The sequence below is a fragment of the Panthera onca genome, chromosome C2, assembly GCF_046562875.1.
Source record: "Panthera onca isolate mPanOnc1 chromosome C2, mPanOnc1 haplotype 2, whole genome shotgun sequence".
NCBI lineage: Eukaryota > Metazoa > Chordata > Mammalia > Carnivora > Felidae > Panthera > Panthera onca.
The window spans coordinates 87,201,476-87,226,710 of NC_138347.1; the positions used below are offsets into that span (position 1 = coordinate 87,201,476).

At 39.3% G+C, this 25,235-nt stretch overlaps 1 protein-coding gene across 10 annotated transcripts in view; it reads left to right on the top strand.

Annotated features, from left to right (window-relative positions):
* Positions 1-25,018, top strand: part of PEX5L (peroxisomal biogenesis factor 5 like) — a 226,564-nt gene extending 201,546 nt beyond the window's left edge. For all 10 annotated transcript variants that reach the window (XM_060639282.3, XM_060639286.3, XM_060639287.3 and 7 more), the window contains 7 exons: positions 5,480-5,596; positions 7,855-7,998; positions 10,887-10,957; positions 12,485-12,682; positions 13,346-13,511; positions 13,902-14,059; positions 20,150-25,018. In XM_060639282.3, the coding sequence (XP_060495265.1) occupies positions 5,480-5,596; positions 7,855-7,998; positions 10,887-10,957; positions 12,485-12,682; positions 13,346-13,511; positions 13,902-14,059; positions 20,150-20,354 (1,059 nt within the window). In that variant the 3' untranslated portion in view covers positions 20,355-25,018. The remainder of the gene's footprint in view (positions 1-5,479; positions 5,597-7,854; positions 7,999-10,886; positions 10,958-12,484; positions 12,683-13,345; positions 13,512-13,901; positions 14,060-20,149) is intronic.
* The last annotated feature ends 217 nt before the right edge of the window (positions 25,019-25,235 follow it).

The window sequence follows — 25,235 nt, forward strand, 5'->3', positions numbered from 1 at the left end:
ATGCCCCTCACTACATGGCCCCCCCAGGACTACACCCAGAACTCAAACTAATTCTGACCAATCAAAATTCTATCCCATCCTCCATCAGGATGCTGACTATCTATTCTTGCAGCCCCAGGTTGAGTGTGTTCTTTGGGCAGCCACATGGAATCTTGGACTATTAGCTTTTAGTCAATATGATATGTGAGTACAGATGTTTTGGCCACATTTTGCTAACCTGGGCTGCTAGATCCCAGGGCAGTAAGGTCTCTAACTGATCTGCACATAATTTCACGTTAACAAAAACTGTTTGTGGCAAATATTTTACCCAAGCTTGCACAGTGATTTTCATTTCTTGTCATGCCTCTTTTCTTCTGCATATAGATAATGGATTGCTTAAGTTTTGATCCAGTGACAGTTAATCAATAGATGTCTAAAGAAAGAAGAAGAAAGTCAGACTCCTCACAGACACAATGGGCATTCAATCTTATATCAAACAGTTCTTTCACAGCACAACCCCAGGATCCTTCTAATCAACAATTATGTTTGACTACAAAATTGAAAGTATCTCTGCTTTAACTCAAGGATGACCAAAATAGGGTGGTGAATGGGAACTGGCAATATGCTGTTCTTCCTTAAAAGTCCCTGGTTCTAAATTAAATTGCTGATTTTTTTACTCTTTATATTTTAATTTCATTAATATTTAACTTTGTCATGGTTCTTATAGAAATTTTTATTTTCTAGTTTTACAATCAAAAAGTAAAGGGAAAATGTCAGCTTTATTCTTGGGAAAATGCTTTAAAGTATAATTTTTAGAGATCAGTGAACAGACTAGAAGCCTGCTTCCCATCCCCCTTATTCTGATCTTTTGAGTCAATCTGCGTAAACAAACCTGAGTGTCTAATCAATTCAGACTTCTTACCTTACAGAGGACAAAAAAAAAAGAAAAAAAAATGTACAGGTGACTTTAAATGACTTGTTCAAGTTTACAGGGTTAGTAGAAACACACAACTCTCTTCTTTCCAACCACTGATACAGAATATTAATTCGAAGGAATGCGAAGAAGCAAGAGATGCCTCTAGTGTAGGGTCTTTTGGAGAAAGACCATGGAGGAATTGAAATTGAAAAGAAGTATTTTTTAACCAAATCTTACTTTTTCACAAAAATAACGTGCTAGCAGGGCACCGGGGTGGTTCAGTTGGTTAAGTATCTGACTCCTGGTTTCGGTTCAGGTCATGATCTCACAGGTGCGTGAGTCTGAGCTCCACATCAGGCTCTACGCTCGGTGCAGTCTGCTTGGGATTCTCTGTCTCCCTCTCTTTCTGCCCCTCCTCTGCTTGCTTGCTCTCTCTCTCTCTCAAAGATAAATATATAAACTTTATATTAAAAAAAATAGGGGTGCCTGTGTGGCTCAGTCAGTTAAGCGTCTCACTTCAGCTCAGGTCATGGTCTCTGGCAACTCAGAGCCTGGAACCTGTCTCAGATTCTGTTTCCATCTCTCTCTGCCCTTCTCCCATTCATGCTCTGTTTCTGCCTCTCTCTCAAAAATAAATAAACATCAAAAAATGTTTTTTTAATAAAATAAATAAAAATAAATAACATGTTAGCAATAGAAAATTTTGGAAATGCTGTAAAATACAAGGAATGGTAATGGGACAAATTACTCACAACCATGAAAGTAGTACTGTGGGTACATTTCTCTACAGTCTTTTTTCCCCAACACAGTATTTGTTGCTGTTTTCTATCATTATGATCATACTACTTATAAAGGCCCAAGGCCTGCTCCATGCTGTAATAACTCTTCATAAATACCATTTTATTTTTTTTTTTAATTTTTTTTTTTAACATTTATTTATTTTTGAGACAGAGAGACAGAGCATGAACGGGGGAGGGTCAGAGAGAGAGGGAGACACAGAATCTGAAACAGGCTCCAGGCCCTGAGCTGTCAGCACAAAGCCCAACGCGGGGCTCGAACTCACAGACTGTGAGATCATGACCTGAGCCGAAGTCGGACACTTAACTGACCAAGCCACCCAGGCGCCCCCCTAAATACCATTTTAATTGCTACTTAACAGTTTTTTTTCCATAATCTCTTAACTTTGCTCCTATTTTTGAATAATTAGGTAGAAGGGAAAGATTTACATAGAAGAAAGTTATCTAGAAGAGGGTACGTATTTACAGCAAATTAAAACACCAGGATACTCATAGATGTATATTTGGGCTTTGAGGTTATAGGTGAGATCTTTGTTTTATTCTTTATATTTTTCTCAGTGATACAAAAACACTACTAAACACACCTACACTTATTTAACATTTACCATGTACTTCATGCCACAGATATATTTTCTCATTTAATCCTCATAATAACTAACCAAGATCACTGTTACATGTTCACTTTAAAAATAGGGAAAATGAGACCTAGCGGAGTGAAGGGTCTTGCAGAAGGTTAGTGATGGAGCCACATTTTTTTTCCCAGTTCCACCTGAGCAGAGAGCTACCCTTCTCAACCACAATACCACATATCCCAAGCTTTTCATGAATATCAACCACTGTTATAATCATTTTTAAAAATGAAAGTAGATTGCAAATAGCTCATTTCTGATGTAGGCAGATAACTTATTACCTGTAGAATATAAAAAACAATCTACCAAAATCCCAGAACAGCTAAGAAAATCATCAATACATAAAATCCCTTCAGTCCTATCTACAATGGTTAAAATTCAAATATGTTTCAGGTTTCTCTAAAACTGATTAGAAATAGAAAAAAAGAAGCAGTGTTAATTGCAGTTACATGAATGAAATCTGGATTCTGAGACTGGATGAAAATTGTGCTAAAAGTAGTCGTCTGTAATTAAATGAAACTGTGCTGTGCACTTTAATTAGTCAGCATAATTTGTTCTAAGTGGTAAGTCCTGGAGTATCTCGTTAAATAAGAGCCTGACAGCCTCACCTTAACTGAGGTTCTGTTTCCTATAGCAGTCTTATTTATACATCCACAACTCTAATTTGAACCTACAGGAAAGGTGATGCATCCTTTTGTAAACCAGATGTACATGTTACAAAATCTTCTTCATTATTTCATTCAGAAGACTTGGGAAAATCAGTAAACATTATAAAATTCACTTGATAGATTTATCTTTGTTTCTATGCAGAGAAGCTGAACTACATTTTTGAAAAGCTATTCAAGAAAATGAGTCTGCAAATTTTTTTAAGTCTATTTATTTGTTTTGAAAGAAAGAAAGTATGAGTAGGGGAGGGACAGAAAGAGAGGGAGAGGGAGGACCCCAAGTAGGTTCCACGCTGTCACCTGAGAGCCCACTGCAGGGCTCAATCCCCCAAACTGCAAGATCATGACCTGAGCCAAAATCAAGAGTCAGATGCTTAACTGACTGAGCTACCCAGACCCCCAGGTCTCCGAAAATTTTTTCAAATTCCTCAGGACTTAGATATTCAGGTTTGTGGTATTTACAAAGGTCAGATAGTTGTTCTTCTTCATTGTTGTTTTGAACCTTTAAAAAATTATAACAGCAATGCATACTTAGAAAATTCAGAAAGTGCAGAAAAGTATAAAGCAGGAAAAACATCACCCATCATCCCTTCATTCAAAGACAGATTATTCTTAACATGGCAGTGTATGTCCTTTTAGTTAATTATCAAGCCATTGCTTTTGTATATTGGAGATCAATCTGTTTGCACAATTTGGAATTCTAGTAAAAAGACTTGTTAAAAAATAAATTTTGGATTTTATCCCTAACCTTAACCTGGATAAGTGGTGGCCATTCCATGTGCTTCTAGCATCTCAGACACAGATTGTCAAGGTGCCTGCTGCCCTGAGCCTTCGTCAAGGGGAGGCCTCTGCTGAAGGGACAGGACCCATTCCTGTGGTAGGAAGGCACAGTGTAGACATAATAAAGGAGAATGACAACACTGACTACTTACTTAGAAGCCTTGGATTAAACAGGTTGGGTTGGCCCTTAATCCCCGAACATTTACTTCCGGAAGAAATAAGCTTAGAATTATCATTCGGAGCAACTCTGAAGAGTTCCCACCAGAGAACAACCACTATCAGACACGAGGGTAGAGAAGATGGTAAGATAGAAGGACTGAAAGGTGAAGGGCAACCCTGAAGGTGTCAGCAAGTCACAGGACTTAGAATCATAGAAATTGAGATTTGCAGGTAAAGAGCGTGCATGTCAGTCCCACACTCAGATGTTCAAGGGAAAATCCCTTGTTTTCTTTAAAGAAAATTAAGTGGTCTCTAAGCATCGCTCTTACCAACTGGAAAGTAACATAGTCTCAGGCACCAAATATGGAAGGATTATGGGGTGTCAGAAATCAAGGGCAGAGTCTTCATCCTCCATCTGTTCATGCTGATGGCTAACAGCCGACAAGCCCCAAGTGGTTCCTTGAAATCCAGTTTCTCTCTATGTCCCTGCCATGTGGAAATCAGAGTTCAAGTCAGCCCCCCAGCCATACCCTCTAGCACCCTCTTGGAGGTCAGGCCAGTTTGCAGGGAAAAACCTAAAAGCTAAGCACCAGTCTCCCATTCATCTCAGAACCCACCACCCTCCTTCTATTTTCCCACCCCTGAAAATTTCCCCTTCCTCTCTTAGGTTCTCTAAAATATTTGCCCCTTTCCCCTCACGCCAGGACACCCAAAGTACTCTCTCCAGGCTTAACAAAATAGAAGCTAACCAGGGGCAGATCTTGCAGAAAATTTCTGCTTCAGTCCTCCCCTGAAGTAAAGGAGAGCCAACGTCCTGGTTTCCCTTTTGGAAGACATGAAGGAAATTATAAAGAGAAAAACACAAAGTAATATTTTCCAAAAAATCATCCTGCCATTGGTAAGACCTTAACTAAAAGGACTCCATTAAGTTCACACCAAAAGACAGTCTCCTTAATGTTTTAGCCCTACGAGGCCATGCTTGCCATAAGGTGATGAGCATGGGCTTAGAAGCCAGACCGAGGTTCTGATCCTGTGCAATCCTAGCTTTAGGACCATAATCCTCTAGACTCAGTTTTCTCCCAGCACAGTGCTTGGCACAGAGTAGGGTTATCTAATGTTATTTTCCCTTGTTCATGGCCAGCTGCCTCCCCAAGTCACTGCCCCTCCAGTCCCAAAGCCACTGCTCTAATTCCTCATATCCTGAGAGCGACTCTAAGAAAGACCATCCTTCCTAAAATATGTGGCTGGTACCCACACTTGAAACTGCTCAAGTAATGGATTTTTAGTTGAATTTGGTATATATGATATTGGTCCTTCAGATGGTAACTATTTTCCTGCTGGAGAAAGTCACAACTAATCCAGTTCAACACTTTGACCACTAAGTACCCTCCAGAAGCTCTTCAACCATGAGTATCATTGGAGGCGACCAGTTTGAACATTTTATTCCTCCTAAGAACTCCTTTTGATCTATGAGTAAAACTGTCTTCCTAGAAATAACCCAAGTGACATAGCATGTTCTTAAATCCATCTGTCTTCATTTTTACTATCTCCTAGTCAGATACAGAGTTTTGGGATAAGATGCAAGCAGAATGGGAAGAAATGGCCCGGAGGAACTGGATATCCGAGAACCAAGAAGCCCAGAACCAAGTTACAATCTCAGCTAGTGAGAAGGTGACCAATTCTGTTCTTATATACGCTGACCAGTTTTCTCAACCTCTTTGCATCATATTTTTATAAATTAGTTAATAACTATTTTGTGAAAATGTTAAGAATTAAACAGACAATTTAATGTCAATCTGACCTAGAAGAAATTCTGGTAGATGAAAACAATATAATCATCCAATGTGTGAAGACAGCAAAGCTGGAATGGAATATCCTTATTTTTATCAATGTTAATACAGTTTGGCAGTCAACAAGAGCTTGGATCCTGACTGCTGGCAAGTTACTGAACTGACTGACATTGAGGGTGGGTTGGAACAAGAACTGGTTGATCCCACAGTGTTTTTTGTCAGTCATTCATGTGAGCCCTGTGGATGAGCTAACAGAAATTGTATCAATGGACAGGGGAGTGAAGTGGGGGCTTAGGGCTATATTTCACAGGGTCCTCACACAGCTCACGAAAGAACTACATGGAAAAGATACCCTTCACACAGCCAGGTCCAGTCCCAAGGGGATTCCTCAAAGATATTCCCCTGATAGGAGCCCCAGCAAATGTGAGAGTTCAGTGAACAACCAGCCAAATTACCCATGATGTCCCAGTTGCCCTTGGATTTATGCTTTTAAAAACATTTTCAAAAATAAATTGAAATGATTCAAAAGATAGGAAAAAATATGGAATTTTCTAACTCAAGGGATACACACACACACACACACACACACACACACATACATATATATGTTTGTATTATGGACTTTTTATGGTAGAGGAAGTCTCAATAGTATTCAGTTCTGGATAACTTCCATTTGTTCAATCCAACAAATATTTATTAAATGCCTACCTTGTAGTAGATATGATGATGAATAGTCTCCAATCTTAGGGGATTTTCAACCTACATAGTCATTCATTAAAACGTCTTCCTTACCCCACCATTCTCTGTCCCTCGGTAGGCCAGGCATTCTCATAAAATCCGAAGAACTATCTTATTAAAAATAACTCTTTTCCACAATGAAATCAAAACTAAGCAAGAAGAGAAGACATTGATATAGATTGTCAGACTCTAGGCTATAATTCGTGCACCTGAGGCATGGCTGGGCCCTGAGATTCTCATCCCCAGGACCCCATATCTGTTATACCACTACATAAACTGGTCATACCCTGTGGCTTTGATAAGGGGTGTTATCTTTCTCAATGCCAGTGGAGAATGAAGGTCTCCATTTAATGTATTTTAAAACCTTAGTAGCATCACCAACAGACTAGCTTATTTGTATCTATCAAATTAGAAGGACATTATGATAATCTATGCTGGTAAAGTTGCAGCAAATCATTTCTCTCAGATAATTCCAATAAGAGTTTAACTTGAGATAAACTTTCTCAAAAACAGTTATACACATCAAGGGCTCCAAAATAGTTCATAGCCTTAAGTCTAATGAAGCCCTCTAGAAGTCCATCCTAATGTAATAATCATATGCAGACAAAGATTTGAGCATGAGATCTTCACTTTAATCTTATTTACGATAATAAAAAAATTGAAAGTAGCCTGAATGTCCATCAGTAGAAACTTAATTAAATAAGTTTAGGCACAAGATAGATAATTTTAAAAACCAAATGGGGCACAAGCTACAAAACTGCATATATACATAAGCTTATTTATTTAATTTATATATTCATTAAAATATTAGATTATTTATAAATTCTGTATTTTTTACATTTTTGAAATAAAAAATCTATAGCTTTAAAATATGCATTTTCAACGGGGCAGTATGGCCCACCATGGGGCAAAAACTGGTTCAAGGAGCAGGAAGGTAAAAAAATATCTCAGATATTGGAATGGTTTGTAGACCTCCAAAGGGCCAAAGCATATACACAGATGTACAGTATGTGGCATTAACATTTGAGGGGAACGGATGGTAGCACTTAGCAAAAATATGTCCAAAACTCTGTATTTTTTAAATCTTGGGGAGAAATGATTGAAACAAAAAGAACAAAAGAGCAACAGAGAAAACAAACTCCAGGATATCAGCAGTGATATTTAGGTTGTAGCATTATGGGTAACTTTGCTTCTTTTTATATTATTCAATAACAAAATAATACCATCTAAACTGTATACAGTGAGAATGTACTACATTCATAGGAAGGAAAGAAAACCAGTCATTTAAATTTAATTTTAATTAAAATAAATACATAAATTCAAATTCAAAAAGAGCTTACTGAACGTGAGAATGAAGAGATAAATCAATGGATCTTGTATTGGCCCTTCTCTGCGTTGTAGGGATATTACTTTCACACCGAAAATCCCTTCAAGGACTGGCCGGGAGCATTTGAAGAGGGCTTAAAAAGACTGAAGGAGGGGGACCTGCCCGTCACCATACTGTTCATGGAGGCGGCAATTCTTCAGGACCCTGGAGATGCAGAGGTATCCTATCCCCTTCGTCCTGCCAGGCTCACAAAGTGACTACGTGTAAATGAGGGACACAGGATGCCACAGAGTTCTACTGGGCTGCATTTTCTTCAGTTAAAGGTTCCCAAAGGAGTTAACCTGGTTTACTGTGCTGTGTGTTTGAAAGTTACAAATAGGTATACCTTTCTCTAACCAAATCTGCAGTATCTACAGTGCCCAAAATAAAAGGATGGGGACAAGAAATGAAAAACCAAAATTGCCAACCTAGAGGTTCAGCAACAGTTTTCAGGGGCCAGTGTATAGTTCCATCTAGGATTAGAGCCATACCCTATCTCACCCTTGATTTTACTCACTCATTGTTTATTGAGCACATACTATGTCCCAAGAATTGTGCCAGACATGGATTTCAAATATTGAGGAGCTGGAAAAAATGGAACCATTGAAAAGACACACTTGTATTCTATTTGGAGAGACAAGTAAATAAATCAATGCAGTGTAAGAAATGCAGTGTTAGAGTATGTACAGGATGGTAGGGGAGCAGAGAGCAAGGGTCCTAAGCCAGTCTTCTCCCACAATTAAGTCCAAAACTGAGCTTTGAAGGAGGGAGATTAATTAAAGACAGCAGGGGAGTAGAGATGTTAAGAGGCAGTGGTCTGTGAGTGGGCAGTGAGGCATGAAACATTGTGCCGGGTGGGGAGAGGAGAGGAGACAATGCCAGGAGAGGAGGTAGGAAGAGGTGGGTAAGAGTCTGAACTTCATGAAAGCAGGGGACTCTACTCAGCAGAGGGATATAATCAGATTTGCATGTTTGAATTGAAAAACCCCTTTTGCTGAGGTGTAGAAGGTGATGGAGACCGAGGCCAGGAGACCACCCAGGGAGGCTTCCATCATCCTATTTTGGTCCACCATGTTTCCAAACCTGTGAAGGCCTATAATTAGATAGCAGCAGGTGTAAAGTTTTAGTTCATGAGTAATTTTCAGGAATTGTCTTATAAAGAATCTTCCTTATAAGAAATTCACAGAAAGTTTAGGGAGGGGTATACACGGCTCTGAGATGGCAGTATACAATAGTGGTTAAGCTTCTAGGCTCTGCTGGCCTAACTGTGTGGGTTCAAATCCCTGCTCTACCACTCATGAGCCATGAGCCATGTGATCTGGGACAAGTCATGTAAACCATCTCAGCTTCCATTTCCTCATATGTAAAATGGAAATCACATTACAATAACTATCTCACTGGGTGTTGTGAGGATTAAATTAGGTCATACAAATAAAGTGCTTAGTTCAGTGCCTGACACATCAGTAATTAGTCTTCATCGTTACTTTGTATTTGGGATTTTTCTTGTATCGTTACTATTGACTGTACTTAAAGTCTGTATAGGAAGGACGAGTAAACTGATCACTAGGTTAAAGCCCTGGTGTCTTGTTAGTCAAAACGTTGACAGTGAAATGAGATTGAACTGAGAGTTGGAATTGTGAACCAAAATATTGAAACCCTGGAAGGTTAAAAAAGATGTATATACATTATTATCTCAGATTCATAAATGAGAACATTAGGGCACTGATTAACAAATGGATCCCAAACAAGGCCCCAGGGCCTCTGAATCTTGGAGACCCCTAAATTAAGATAATGGGCAATTTGTGAACAGTGAAAGTGACACCCTGCTCAAAGGCTAACAAGAAACCCCCAGAGAAGAACTGTTTCATCAATCTTAAGAAGCATTCTAAGATGTATGGAAGGTGAGCTCAAAATAGGGGCTGCTCTGTGTACGTCTGAAAGATTAAAGAGAAGTGCCGATATTGGGGGGGGGGGGGGGGGAACAATCAGTATTTTTTATGAGTTGATATGGCATGGGTAATAGTAACCCATGATGGGAAAAGCCAATATAATTCTTACAGCATTTCAGGATGAGTGTAGGTATTTTCATGAATAGTCTTGCTTTAAAATGTCTGTAGGTGGGAGAACTATGCACTCTCCAAACCCTTTTAAATTCCTAAGACTCTAATACACCCCCATCCCCAGTAAATTTGAGGACAGTGTCGGCAATGAGAGGTTGGTTCATGTAGATTGCTCTTGTAATGGTGCGAGAATTATTGTTCTTATGAGTATATAGGGAGAAATTTCTTATATTAAAAACTTTCATTGTCGATATGAAATATGTGACCTGCTTAAAGACATTTGTCCCATTGTTGACAATAACACAGGGTGGGAGCAACCTTATAGCAGTAGGGAATTGGTTGAGTAAATAATGGAATATCCACTCAACAAAATTTAAATTGAAAATTCTAAGTATCATGATTTTGTAAAACCATTAAAAACATTTATGATGCATGATAAAGTATAAGTGTAGGCTATAAAATTATGTCTGTATTATATTGCATTTTATATGTGCCTTATGCATTTTAACAGTGATATTAGAGCAGTGAACACATTGGAGTGGAAGCTTTTGTTTTCTTTTCCCTAGTTCCTAAATTTCTTTTACCTCTTATAATAACAGTCAGACTTGCATTTTTACAAGCTGATTTCATTTGGTACATCTTGAGATTCCTTACTATAAACTTTAGACTCTTCAGCTACATTTCTGGGTTATTTTTGCACCCCTTTTCCTGACAAATGCATAATTTTATATGTTTATCTGTTGGTTTTAAGACACCTAATATCATGAAATCTCGGATATTCAAATGTTTCCATGGGTCACAGGAGAATAAATCCTGAGAATTCGTAAGTAATAACAGAGGATCTTGACCCAGATGTCAGAAGAGCCTTTGGATAAAGAAATGCATGTGACATTTTTCCCTTTTACAAGACTCTCGCATCTCAGACAGGTTGCTCTGCACTGAGGAATCTAAAGCACAGGAGTGATTCTGCTTCCTCTTCCAATGTTGACCTTGGTTGTTTTTCGTAGGCATGGCAGTTCCTCGGGATAACCCAGGCAGAGAATGAAAATGAACAAGCAGCTATTGTCGCCCTCCAGAGGTACATGAAACTAAGTGCAAACTCACGGGCCTAGTGGGCCCTGGCTAATGGACTTCTGTTGTTTCAGACTTGTATTTTAACCCTTAGGTACATTATGAAGAATTTGGCCAGGATAAGTGCTGAGATGCCTCGTATTACACTTAGCTGTGGGAAACAAGAATTCATGAAGAAATGATGTTCCTAAATCACAGTGTTTTGTCACCTGCAAATCAGTTGACCATCACTGGCATGAAAGTATCCATGTCAAAAGCAGTCATAAAATAGACTTATTAAATATATAGTTCCTCTTAACTTTGTAACCTTCTGCAGCATTTGAAGGTTTTCCTCAGGAGAAAATATACTCAAAATAATCTCAGTGTAATTTTAGCTCCTTGTGTCTACAGAGAATCTCCCAAGATAGTTTCAATGACCTATCAATACCAAAGTATCACTACCGAGCCCCTGAGTAAAGGTCTAGGCTACTTTGGCTGGATGTAGCATCACATTTTACTTGATTAGAGCCCCTATTTCAACCCTGAAAAAATAGCCCTACCAAATAGACTTCCCCTTTCCCTACTTAATATATAACCACCCCGCCTATATAATCTCTCGCTGAAGCACTGATGTAGGTACTGGGGGTTGCTACTCAAAGTGTTCTCCAGGGACTACCAGCTTCATTATCACCTTGGAGTTTGTCAGACCTGCTCAGGCTTGGGCCCACCCCAGGCCCACTATATTACATAATCTGCCTTCTGCCAGCTCCCCAGATGATTCTCATGTACATCAAAGCTTGAAAAGCCCCCACTAGAGGCCAGTGGAATAGCGTGAGGGGAGCAACTGTAGCCTATGCCTCCTGCAAACCCACTTCAGTTGTCTAGAAACACAGGATTCTCCCTCTCCTTTATAAAACACTGTACAGCCTTTCATCTTTGGATATCCAAATTTAGCTCAAATCAGTTTGCTTTGTGGGTAAGATACGTTTACTATATTAATAGTAGAGCAGCACTGAAACAGTGATATCCCTGCCTCATGAAATAAAATCCTAAGAAATTTTGTGCAAGGATTAGCCACCTTTTCTATAGTTTTTAAAACCATTTAGGGGAACCTGGGTGGCTCAGTCAGGTAAGTGTCTGACTCTGGATTTCGGTTCAGGTCATGATCTCACAATTGTGAGATTGAGCCCCATGTCCGGCTCTGTGCTGAGTATGTGGAGCCTGCTTGAGTTTCTCTCTGTCCCTCCCCTGCTCGCATGCTCTTTTTCTCTCAAAATAAATAAATAAATAAACATTTTAAAAAACATTTGTTAAATTACCAGATCTAGCACTCAGCAAGATGAGTTTTAACTTTCTTACAAATATACTTATGTCCCAATTTTGACATAGATAAATATGGTATTTTCCAGGGGCTTAATATAAACTTCGCAATGCTCTTGCACCATTTAATTAGTAAAGGCTTCAAATTTCCTAAAGAACTGTTAGAGTCAGTCTCAGAAAAAAATCTGAAATAGGCTTTTTATTTATTTACTTATTTATTTATGCCTTGATGCAGGTGCTTAGAATTACAGCCCAACAACTTGAAAGCTTTGATGGCTTTGGCTGTAAGTTACACTAACACTGGCCATCAGCAGGATGCCTGCGAAGCTCTAAAAAACTGGATTAAGCAAAATCCAAAGTACAAATACCTTGTGAAGAGCAAGAAAGGATCTCCAGGCCTTACCCGGAGGATGTCCAAGTCTCCAGTTGATAGGTATGCTTCTAACTAAATGACCGTGGGCAGTAAACACCCATATACACAATTAGTCACCTTAAGGGTAATTAACGAGCCTCACCACCAGCCATTCCAGAACGATTGTAGGACAACATCCTGCTAGAAGAGCATCTCTGATTAAAAAGATTGATGCTGAGAGCAGAACCAACAATTGGACACATGATCAACGTTGTAGTCACGCATAGGCGTTTATCTGAGTACCATAATTCAAAGCAAAGTGCTGTGGACATATAATTAACCTAAAATAAGTTATAAAATGCACCACATTTCATAAAGACTGAGAATTGGATATGAGTAAAAACGGAAGTCCTTTCTTCTAGGGTTTTGTTTCTATCAGCAATAAATCATGATGTTAAATTCTTTCTCATAGAGCCTTGGGGTTTTCCACATTGGCTCTCACAGGGTCAATGAAACTCTCCTTGGGAAGACTTGACTTAGTACAGTCTTGTTTCTGTGTATGACAAAATACTTCATGAAAATCAGCAGGTATTTTTTAATGTGCAGTATTAGTCCTCTCATTAAGGGAATATATTTTAAGCAAGATTTTTCCAGTTTGTAATGTTCTCTTAGAACAGTGGACATAATAGTAAATAATATATGTTCAGACTATTTGGATTATAAATCTCATTTTTTCCCTTGCAGCTCTGTTTTGGAAGGAGTTAAGGAATTATATCTGGAAGCTGCCCACCAAAATGGAGATATGATTGACCCAGACCTACAGACAGGTCTGGGGGTACTGTTCCACCTGAGCGGAGAATTTAACAGAGCAATAGATGCATTTAACGCTGCCTTAACTGTTCGGCCAGAGGTAAGTGCCCAACAAGAAACCATAAAGTTCTCTGTTAAAAAATAAGTTGCCGCAGGCTACACTTTGCACATTTCTGCTACACCTTATTTGCCTGCATCCAATGGTTTAAAAATTATGAGTACTAATGATATGCTTCTGTGGCTGTTAATACTTGAGTACCTAAAATAGAAACATGAACTACCTGACAGCATCAAATGATAGCTGCTCTTTGATGAATGAAAGTCATTTCACAAAGCTGTCCGTAAAATCATTTGAGTAATTTACCACTGTCATGGTCCCCATCCATGAGCACTGGATAAATTTTTTGCCACCATCCTTCTTCTGCAAGAAATATGGGAGTACTCTGTCACCGTGACTCGTACTGGTTGTTAGTTCTAATTTTGTCATCAGGACTATTCATTATGGAACCGTCTCGGGGCAACCTTGGCGAATGGAGACCGCAGTGAGGAAGCTGTGGAGGCCTACACACGAGCACTGGAGATTCAGCCAGGCTTCATCCGATCCAGATACAATCTGGGAATAAGCTGCATCAATCTGGGCGCCTACAGGTGAAGTATGGTCACAGGCTGAGAACCATGAGCCACATGCAGGGCTGAGGTGAAAGATTGTTTCCCAGTGAAAATACCTCCTTTTGTAGGAGTAACCCTCCTCCTCTTGTCAAGGGAAAATTTGAACCCTCGGATCCTGGGGCCTGTTGCTGCAGGAACAGTGTGCTTCAGTGTTTCTCAGCCTGTGGCGAACAGCGATCATGGAGGCAGCTTGTGAAATGTAGATTCCCAGGCCTCTCCCCAGAGATTTCCATTCAGTCAGCCTGGGTTGGGACAAGTTAGTAACACTTCCAAGGGCAAGTGTTTGAGAAACTTGAACATTCCAACCCTTCATTTCCCAAATAAGCAAAAAAGAGAACCTTGGGGGATAGGGACAGGGAAACCAACAAAATGAGTTAAGAAGGTCCAGGGTCAGTTTTTGGCAAAGCACAACAAAAAGTCCAGGTTTTCTAAAACTACTTTGCCAGTAAAGTTGGCTAAAAAATTATTTTAAGAAAAAATTTTAAATGGTGCGTTTATGGTTTAAAATGTCTTGTTCTGTCATGATTCCTCATCATCAGGTCTATATCATATATACTATTTTTTATGCATCTACAGGGCCCATAAATGACCTTTATTTTTTTTAGGTAATGAAAGTATAGGTAATTTTTCCTTCTTTAGCTTTCTACTTTTTCGACTTTCTAAATAAATAGGTATTATTTTTGTAATTGGAAAAAAGAGAATTGTTAGTTTTAAATCCCACAAAAAATGTAACCCTTTCTCATTCTCAGAAAAAGCCTGGCTTTTAGAATCAGACAAGCTCGGATTCAAATCACAGCTCTGCCATTTACTGGTTTTGTGATTCTGGGCACATAACTGTGAGCCTCAATTTCTTCACCTGCTTAAAAACAAGTGGTGATAATATTTATCCCGCAGGATTATTATGCAGGTTAAACGTAATTGCCTAGCACAGAACAGTAGTCAGCATTTATTATTATGATTCTGATCATTGCCATCATCATCAGTATCCTTATTATCTATTCGGATAAGTCATCAGAGAGCTACATAACTGGCTTGCAATCCCTTTGACATCTGAAAAATTGCTGTTTCTGAACTGCCTTGGGGATTGTGCCATTGGCAAATATTGACGTTTCAGAAATTGGTTGCTACATTTATACTAGAAGAATCTTAGAACATTAGTCACTGGATTATACCCATCCTCCAAGAGGACCTTGTTCAGGTTAAAACCAGGAATAGCTGAGTGACTCTGCAACTGGTTTGCTTTATTTCATGGGCACTGTGAAGTGTGCGACTGCAGAGACCCTCCTTACATCAGCTCTGCAAAGGGTCACGGGAGAACCTTTGCTGCCCCCTCGCACATCAGCTGTCAAAGGCCTGGCAATGTCCATTTTGTATATGAAGTTCATTCTGGTCTCATCTGATTTTCCTAACCCGATTTTATCTTTACCCCTTTTAGTCACTTAACTTTCTAACTATGTCATATAGATGTATTTAATAAGATACCTTAGGTCCTTTGTTGGAACAGGGAGAGATGTAAATAAATATTTATGTACATGTAGTCATATTAACTTCTATCAGAGGAGGCTTTTACAAGGCTTCTGGTTGAGTAGTTCTTAACTGTAACTCCTTGTTACAGTGTAGAAAACAGTACTTGAGATGCCAATAAAATACTTTCTTGGCACTTACATGTATAAGCCTCAGTAGGGCACCCGCTTGCAGGAGGCCTTGAAGGTCCATGATAGGTAGAAATGGGCAACTCTACCGGGAATGGATTTTTAATCCTCAAGCAGAAAGTCACCTGTACAAGAGCAAGTCAATTTTAGAGTTGCCATATAAAATACAGAATTCCCAGTTAAATTTTAATTAGATAAACAGCAAATATGTTTTTAGGGTAAGTATTTTCCAAATATTGCATGGGACATGCTCATACTAAAAATTATTGTTTATCTGGTATTCAAATTTAACTGTGCATCCTGTATTCTTACTTGGTAAATATGGCAACCTTGATCAAATGGCTACCTAAAAATTTCAAAACATCTCAGCTAAGCTCTGTGGGTCCTTTATCGTCATGCTAGATGTGGGAAATTTTTATCAGTACTAAATATTTTGGGGTTTTTTTCCCCCTGAGAAAAAGAAGACCACCAAGTGAGACATAAACCTTAAATGAATTCTGAAAATAAGTTTAACTCGAGGTGTAAGTGGATAGTTAGGAAATAATAACCCTCAATAGAGATGTGGCTGAGAAAAAGAGCCAAGAGCTGGTTCAGATACTTCCATACCCACCAGAGTCTTGGAACTTCTCCCTCAAGGGCTGCAGGTGTCTATGTACATAGCTATGACACTTGTTTGTCATCACACATTTTCTTTTTTGTTTGTTTTTTAGAGAGAGGGAGAGAAAACGTGAGTGGGGAGAAGGGTAGGGGGAGAGAGAGAGAGACAGTCTTTTTTTTTTTTTTAACCTTTATTTATTTTTGAGACAGAGAGAGAGCATGAACGGGGGAGGGTCAGAGAGAGGGAGACACAGAATCTGAAACAGGCTCTGGGCTCTGAGCTGTCAGCACAGAGCCCAACGCGGGGCTTGAACCCACGGACCGCAAGATCATGACCTGAGCCGAAGTCGGCCGCCCAACCAACTGAGCCACCCAGGCGCCCCGAGAGAGAGACAGTCTTAAGCAGGCTTCATGCTCAGCGCAGAGCCTGACGTGGGGCTCAATCCCATGACCCTGGGATCATGACCTGAGCTGAAATCAAAAGAGTGAGATGCTCAACTGACTGAGCCATCCAGGCACTCCTGTGATTGCACATGTTCTATAAAGAGTCAAAGCAAGTCCCCAGTACTTTATACAATTGAAATAAGGAAAGGAAATTGTTGGCGTGAAATGTGTAGCTCAAAATGCTACCCCTCTGTCAGTAGGAGCTCCAAAGGATCTTAAAATTATCAAGAGTGAGGACTCTTTTTAGTGAAAACATAAATCACATCCCCTTTCATGTTAATGTTTTTAGTATTAATATAATGAGGGAAAGATATTATAAAATGAGGAATGCTTTTAAATGAATGCACTTTATTAATCAAGACATACATGAACAGCTTATTCATATATATGTGTGTGTGTGTAAACCATTTAAAAACTATTCATACATATACATGTACAATCTTCTAAATCCCCCAGAAGGACTCTGTGTTCCCAAGTTGGAGAACAGATTTAGACTATCTTCATGGGGACCGCTTCACGTTGCCTGGCAAAGTTAGCATTTAGACTATTCTGGTACTCTCCCTGTCCCTCAGAGACCACTGCCACACATGGGGCAGCTAGGAACAGCCTGTGCATGAGGAGATTCTGGGGTCTTTCTCCCCCAGAGCTCTTACGAGCCTAGGATGATGAGAGGAAATGGAATTCTTGTCATTTGAGCTGCCATCCTGGAACAAGGAAGCCAGAAAGGGCCTCCAAAGTAAACCCCACATGTGCATCTGTTTATAAACCCTCCTCTCTTGCTTGATTACTAAACATCCAAAAGAGAAGATGATTAGAATCCCAATCCCTTCCATTAGCCAGGTTGCCAAATACAGTGGAACCATTTCCCAGTTGCCATTTATTTCCAGGCAGTCTAACAATACAGATGAACCAATGTCTAGATCATGTTCATTGGAATCAGAAGTCCAGCCTCACTTCAAAGCTTCTTACCAGATGCTTAATAATGACCTTGTGGGATTAAGTGGGATCAAATGTGTGAAAAGCTTTTAAGAAGAGTAAAGCAGATACAAATTAAAGCAGTGTCATCATTCTTAGCAAAGACCAGTTTGTCTGATACAGAATTCATGCTTCTGGGGACAGAGGTCCTGAGAGTGCAGACAGAAAGCACACTGGGTACATGAGCAAGAGAGCAGTTGTGGACAGAAAGAGCTGGAAGGTTCACAGACTTGGTGTTCTCAGGACTCCTTTGCACTTTTAACAATTATCAGGCACCTCCAAGGGCTTTTAGGTGGGTTGTATCCACCAATATTTACCATATTAGAAGTTAAACTGAGAAAGTTTATAAGAGTCATTTAAAAATAATAATTAACTACATGTTAACATAAATTAGACATTTTATGAAAAATAATTATTCCCCAAAACAAAAAAATGTTTAGCGAGAAGAGTGGCATTCTTTTATCATTTTTGCAACTTTTAAAAATATCTTGCTTAGGGGCGCCTGGGTGGCTCAGTCAGTTAAGGACCAACTTTGGTTCAGGTCATGATCTCATGGTTCATGGGTTCAAGCCCTGTGTCAGTCTCTGGGCTGACAGCTCGGAGCCTGGAGCCTGCTTCAGATTCTGTGTCTCCCTCTCTCTCTGCCCCTTTCCTGCTCGTGTTCTGTGTCTATCTCAAAAATAAATAAAAACTTTTTTTAATATCTTACTTAATAGAAGACAGATTCTCATATCTGTCTCCACATCCAATCTATTGGGATTTTACATATTGTGTAATCACTGTACAATTCCATTGTACATTTGTGAGAAAATGAGAATAAGGTAAAATAACATCTCGGAATTGTAAAAATAATTTTGACCTCACTGATCCTAGAGTTCCCCGGACCACACTTGGAGAACTAGTGATCTGATTTAATAAAAGATTTCACATAAATTGATCCAACTGTACCTCACACAACAAGATTTTAAAATGACTTCTTGGGGCACCTGGGTGGCTCAGTCAGTTGAGCGTCTGACTTTGGCTCAAGTCATGATCTCACAGTTTGTGAGTTCAAGCCCTGCAAGGGGCTCACTGCTCAGCGCAGAGCCTGCTTCAGATCCTCTGTCCCTCTCTGTCTCTCTCTCTTTCTCTCAAATAAATAAATAAATAAATAAATTTTAAAATGACTTCCCATAGAACAGAACAGAGAGACAACAAGGGCTTCAACTACATGTGGCCGTGGGAAGGACCAAGTGGGGAAAAGACATTAGAGAGTGGATTCCACGTGGCTCAGTGAGATGCTGGGGCAAGGGCAAGAATAGTTGAAGATGGCATTAGGTTTTGGTGCTGGTTGGATGGTGATGCCATGAACAGAAATCAGGAGAACCAGTTGTAGGTTTCCCCCACCCCCATCCCATTTTCCATATTCTAAAATGAAGCATCTTTTTTTTTAATTTTTTTAATGTTTATTTATTTTTGAGAGACAGAGCACAAGCAGGGGAGGGGCAGAAAGAGGGAGACACAGAATCCAAAGCAGGCTTCAGGCTCTGAGCTGTCAGCACAGAGCCCGACACGGGACTCGAACTCACAAACCACGAGATGATGACCTGAGCTGAAGTCGGACGCTTAACCGACTGAGCCACATAAGCGTCCCTAAATACCAGGTGTTAACAGAACTTCTAAGTGGAGATAACCAACAAATTATTAGAATCAGAGTCACAAAAGGGAAGAACTGGAATGAACTTATATCACCTAGACCATTTGGAGATGAAGAAAGTGAAGCCCTGATAGTAACTTGCTGACATCCCCAATCCCTTCTGGAACAGGGTGGGGTATTAATAAATGCATATGTTTAAAAGGAAAAAAAATAAATGAATAAAATGAGTTCTATTATCCCTATTATACAGTTGGGGAAATAATAAATTTGCCTAAGGCTAAATGCTTAGGATTCCAACCCAGATGTTCCGAGAGCAAATCAATTCAGCCCCAGCCGCCTCCCATATTACTATCACTAATAGGAATAGTTAAGCCACTTTGTTTCTGAGTAGGGCCAGATGCTTCCTCTTCAACCCTAGTTGTATAATTCACATTTGCAAATGGATTCTGTCTTTAAATTACCCCTGAGGTAGGGGGAAAAGGAATGCATTAATGAGTTAGCAATGGTTTTGCTATTACTCTTTCTGTCTCACATGACATTCTTAAAATAAAATTCCCTTTTTCTTTCTGGTTTTGCTATACTGAACAATGATTTTTCACAAAAGAATAATGAGACAACCAGAAGGTTGTTCCTCTGATGATCTAAAACACCTCAGAGAGGTGATTTAGGGTTTTGAACTAAAAGAAGTTAATCCATTTTTGTTTTTTAAGTTGCTAACTCTGAAATTTGTTGCATTTTTAAATGTCTGTTTTTCTACCCTCTTAGAGAAGCGGTCAGCAATTTTCTCACTGCCCTCAGTTTGCAAAGAAAAAGCAGGAATCAACAGCAAGTTCCTCATCCTGCAATCTCTGGGAATATCTGGGCTGCCCTCAGAATCGCACTTTCTCTGATGGACCAACCAGAACTCTTCCAGGCGGCTAATCTCGGTGACCTGGATGTCCTCCTAAGAGCTTTCAACTTGGATCCTTGAAGGAAAAGAAAAAAAAAAAAATTAAAAATGATAAATCCTTATCTGTGTAATTGTACTAAGAAATGCAAAACTATTTTATTATGAATTCCAAAAAGGATAAAACCAGATGTCCAAAAGGCCATGGTGATATGACACAAGGGAACTCCTACAGACGATGCCCAGTCTCTGTTCAGATTCAAAAGCACAAAATGTTGTACATAGAGTCAAGGTTGGGCTCAGAAGAATAACTGAGAGACACAAAGACAAACCAAGATAAAGTAACCGTGTGTGAATACTCTTCACAAGCTGCAAGCATATTCAAAACACGTCCTTTGGGGTTTTTGTCCTCACTTTTGCAGCTGATGACACACCTAAGGAACTTGCTCATAGGACACCTGGAGAAAGCACTGCCTCTGATCAGGGAATTCTGACTGTTTCTGAACTACCCCCTGCAATTCCCCCTTTTACAACGTAGTTTGGGCCAAGGTGCATGCACATATATTAACCCTTGACTAAAGAGAGGCATTGCTTAGACCTGTTCCGATTTTAACTTTTACTGTAGCCCTTCGACTCCAGAGAGGGAGCTTTGCTGGCAAAAGCAGTTTTTGCACTAGAAATTTTTGCTGTTCCCAATCAAAACTTTTCTGGGACTGTATATACGCACTTTAATATCTTATTTATGCCTTGCTGGAGTTTTGTTCCGTTGCTCCAATTTTTAACTTAGGGGTGAAAGATTCAAGAACTCGGCCTTGTTAGATCAATGGACCAAATAAAAATTCCTGAAAATAGTTTTTCATAGTGTAGAGTTTTGAAGGAGTTTTTCTCAAAGCAGATAGGACACAGGGTGTAAATATGTCAAACACAGATCTTATTCACATGCTTTCTGGGACCGTATGAACTTAAGCAAGAGACATTGTACTGTCCCTTCATGCATTCTCTGCAGGGAGGAATTTGGATGATTATGGGATTTCTATAGAGTTAACATTAACTTGCTTAAATGTCATACTTTACTTGCTTTCTGACTGCCCTGCACACCAATATTCCTTTTAAACTGTTAATATTTTAAATAGTATTTCGTAAGAGTGATACATTTTTTCCTAAAAATTAAGTGTTTTCTTAGTTCCATAATAATCTGCATTGCTCTCCCTTCTGCATTCTAATTGATAGAAGATCAATATTTTCTAGCTGAATCTCACTGAATGTCAGTGGTTTAATATGAAAGATGCATGCTCCTTTGGCTCTCATTTGGAACATTTATCAAGTATCAGGAACCTTCTGTCGGTAGTGGTGTTTTATTTCATTGATTACATTCTACTCACTTCTGCAGGGTGTGTTGTGCCCTGTTGGGGCTTGGTGATTATTTGGATTGACATCATTTTTTAAAGAGTTAGAAAAATTGTTTGCAAAATGCTAACCAAAACATAAGATCGCCAGTGTCCAATTCTAGCAAGTTGTTCTAATAAGTGGTCCCATTCTTCTTTATTGTTTCTCCTTCCTTTCTTCCTTCCTTCCTTCCTCCAGAATCTTCCCCAAAGCAATCTGATCCCAACTTTTTCTTCGTGTTCTTTGGTTAATAGTAGCTGGTTACTCTCATGATTATAGTTACCAAGCAAACAGCATTTGAGTCAAGACAGTTTAATTGACTGGAGAGTTAGCTTCTCCTGGTGAGGGCGGTGGAGGAGGGGAGCGGGGTGTGCAGGTAGAAATCCTCTCCTCTATTACCTTGGAAGTTCCTCAGGTAGGAAGGGGCCTCAAGGAAACAGGAAACCACAAATCCTTGAAGTTCACGTGTGTTATAACGACAGAGAGTTTATAAAGACGAAGAGTTTATAAGGTTTATAAGGACAAAGAGTGGAGAGCCCTGTGGTGTGCCGGGCTTTCATCTTCACTGTCGAAGCTCACTTGGGCAAAGGTGATGCCCCCAGCTGGACAGCAGGAGGCAGAGGCATTAAGGCATTCACCATTGGGCAGTAGTGACAACCCAGTCTTTGCCTACTTCCTTCCAGTCTCAGCAGCAAATAAAGCTCAACAATATTTTCAAGAATATTCTTTATAATTTTAGAATCCTAGAATTCAGTCTAGAAAGGACTCTCAGGGCCAGAGTCCAAGTTCATAGCAGCTGCCTGCTTGAATATCCCTGAGAGAAGAACATCCATTCCATGCATGTCGCTCCCGCCAATTCCCGTGCGTTCACTGGCTGACTAGCTGATTTGCATCCATCGTAGTCCATTAGGAGCCTCTGAACACAGGATTCAAAGCCAGCTTTGCAGGTTTCTGTTTATGATGCCACTCTATACTTTCAACAGTAACCGAATTTGCAGTAATAACAATAGGCTGTTTTCTTAGATTTGTTGGCCCTACATGCATGACATCAGTTAATAGTTTAAAGCCTGACAGTAGGGTAAATGCAGGATACTTTGATTTAATTTGATTGTTGCTAAGTGGTGATAAATTTTTCAGCCCAAGTTTGATTTTGCAGTCAGAATACCAAGTGAATTCAGAGGAGAGTAGACAGTTTTCCATTCCCATCATACTTGGATAATTTCAGTAGCACTTTCTTCAATATATCTAGTGTCCATCAGAACCAAGATTTTCATAGTCTGTTGCCTATCAAGAAGTGCAGAATTATTGCCCAAGATATTTTTCAATAGTATTTTTAAACAAAATTAAGTAAAAACAGTTACTAAAAAATAAGTGAAAGTTTATAGAAATCAGAGCACCACCAAAAATTAGTAAGATTTTAGAATGATCTTTATTGTATGCATTTTTCAAGTATATACACATTTTTTTAAGACAGAACTGGTTTTGGTATCTTACCCTGGTGGTATGAAATTGTCATTTATTCTTTCCATTTCAAAAGGCAGGGTGTCCTTGGTTCCTGTCTAAGGCACCCTGGGAAGGCTTTGAGTTCCTTTTTTCTGAGAGTCTTACTAAGTAAGCCTAAGATCTCTTAGAGGATGGTACTGGTTTTCTAGAATGGCCCTTCAGTTGCATGGATGTAACTTTTAAGAACTTATTTTCATTGGCAGATTGGATGAGAATGCAGAGAAATCCAGTGATCACTGCTGAATTTCAAGATATGTTACACCTATGTCTAGTGGGCTATTTCTACGTGCTGTTGTACCTTGACAGTGGGGATGAGGCTTCCTCTTAAGGTCATTCCCCATGACACCTAAGAAAGGCAGATATTGTCCATCAGGAAGCTTTTAGCAGACAGCTATGAGCTGTGCTTTCTCAGCCAATCTGTATTTGAGCTAGAATGGCAAATTAGAGACACTTCACTGGGCTAGAATGTGCAGGACATACTCACCTTCAGAGTTGGATGCCACTCTTCTCCTTTTCTTTAAAGGGAACTATTATGTTGTATCTTGGGTCCATGTCTAGATACTCATACTAGGTAAGTCTTTCTAGTATATTCCTGCTATACAAGCAAGACTTGAACACAAGTATAGCTAGTCCCACATACAACAGGAGTTCCCAAAATCTCTTCCATACACTTTATCCATGAGCTCTTTGGGAATATAGAGAAAGCAAGATGGTCATTTTGTGTCCCTTCCTCATTTGCCCCTGAATCAGTTCCACAAGACTAGACTGCACTTTAAGTTAGTGGTTGCTATCGTTTTATACCTTGAAATGATTCTGAAAGGATTCTAGAAACAGGGTATTCTGAAGGTTTCATTTGTGTACCAATTTTTTTGAGTCCTCATATTTTAGAAATTATTAAACATGCACACACATGATTTCAACTTTGTAAAATGATTTCAAATTCATTCCGTCTCCAGATTTTACTGCACAGTTTCCCTGTCATCTCAGTATTTATAGAACTGGTTGAAATTAAACTGTTTTGAACTAAGAAGTAGATAGATAGATATATATTTTTTTAAAGAGTGTTCATAGATGAACTCTGGCATAAGGTTTGTAAAAAGGCAATTTTTAAAAAATAAAACGTATAACCTCAGGTAAAAAATAACGCATGCATTAGTACTTGCAAATCTGCCTACTCAAATATTAACCAAAGCATGCAAGATAACTGTACTGAATGTAAATTTACCCAGTGCATGGTTAAATCTCATAGGGTAGCCTATTTTTCCTTGCTTCTGAGCAAGGAAACATTTTCATGAACTTTGCGTTATAGTTTTACTATTTGCTTTTAATATCTTCTTGTCAAGACTGTTTTCCTGCTATCACACTACACTGAACTTTACAGATATTCACACATCTGGCTTATGCAGTGTTGCAGCCAGTGCCAAATGAATCTACTGAGGAATCCAGGTACTTAGACATCTAAACAAGTTTTAAACCAGTTGAGGCACAACAGATCCAAAACTCAAACAAAATCCGTGTGTCTGAACACTACTAAATGCAATTGTGTTGATTGCCTCCACAGAGTTTTGGGTTCAAAATTCTGAATCGTGCATTTCAAATATTTTCTAAAATGTAGGAGTAAATTAGAAATACTGACCTTCTAAATAAGGTGGGAAGGTTGGGGTAATGTCAGGCACATGAAAACCACCATAAGGCAAAGTGGACGTGACGGCTTAATTTGCACAAATGTTACATAGTGAGTGTGTGGGTGTCACACCATTGTCCTCAACATGGCCCTATTTATTTGATAAGTGAGTGAGCTACGTGGGCCACATCCCTTAAGAAACTGGACTTGGTCTGTATGTCTAAAAACACTGAAAGTCAGAGATAATGAGGTGATTTCATGGTCACTCAGAATAAACTTGGAAGTCCTCTCACTGCCTTTTTCTGTAACCCCTGCTTCATGAAAAAATAAGGGCAAGGAGACCAGAAATGGAGGGAGCAAAGCTCACTAAGAGAAAGCTGGGGGTGAGTCTTATGTTGCTAACAGCTTTGTCACCATCTCACACACCGCCAAACACACACATATAAGCTCAA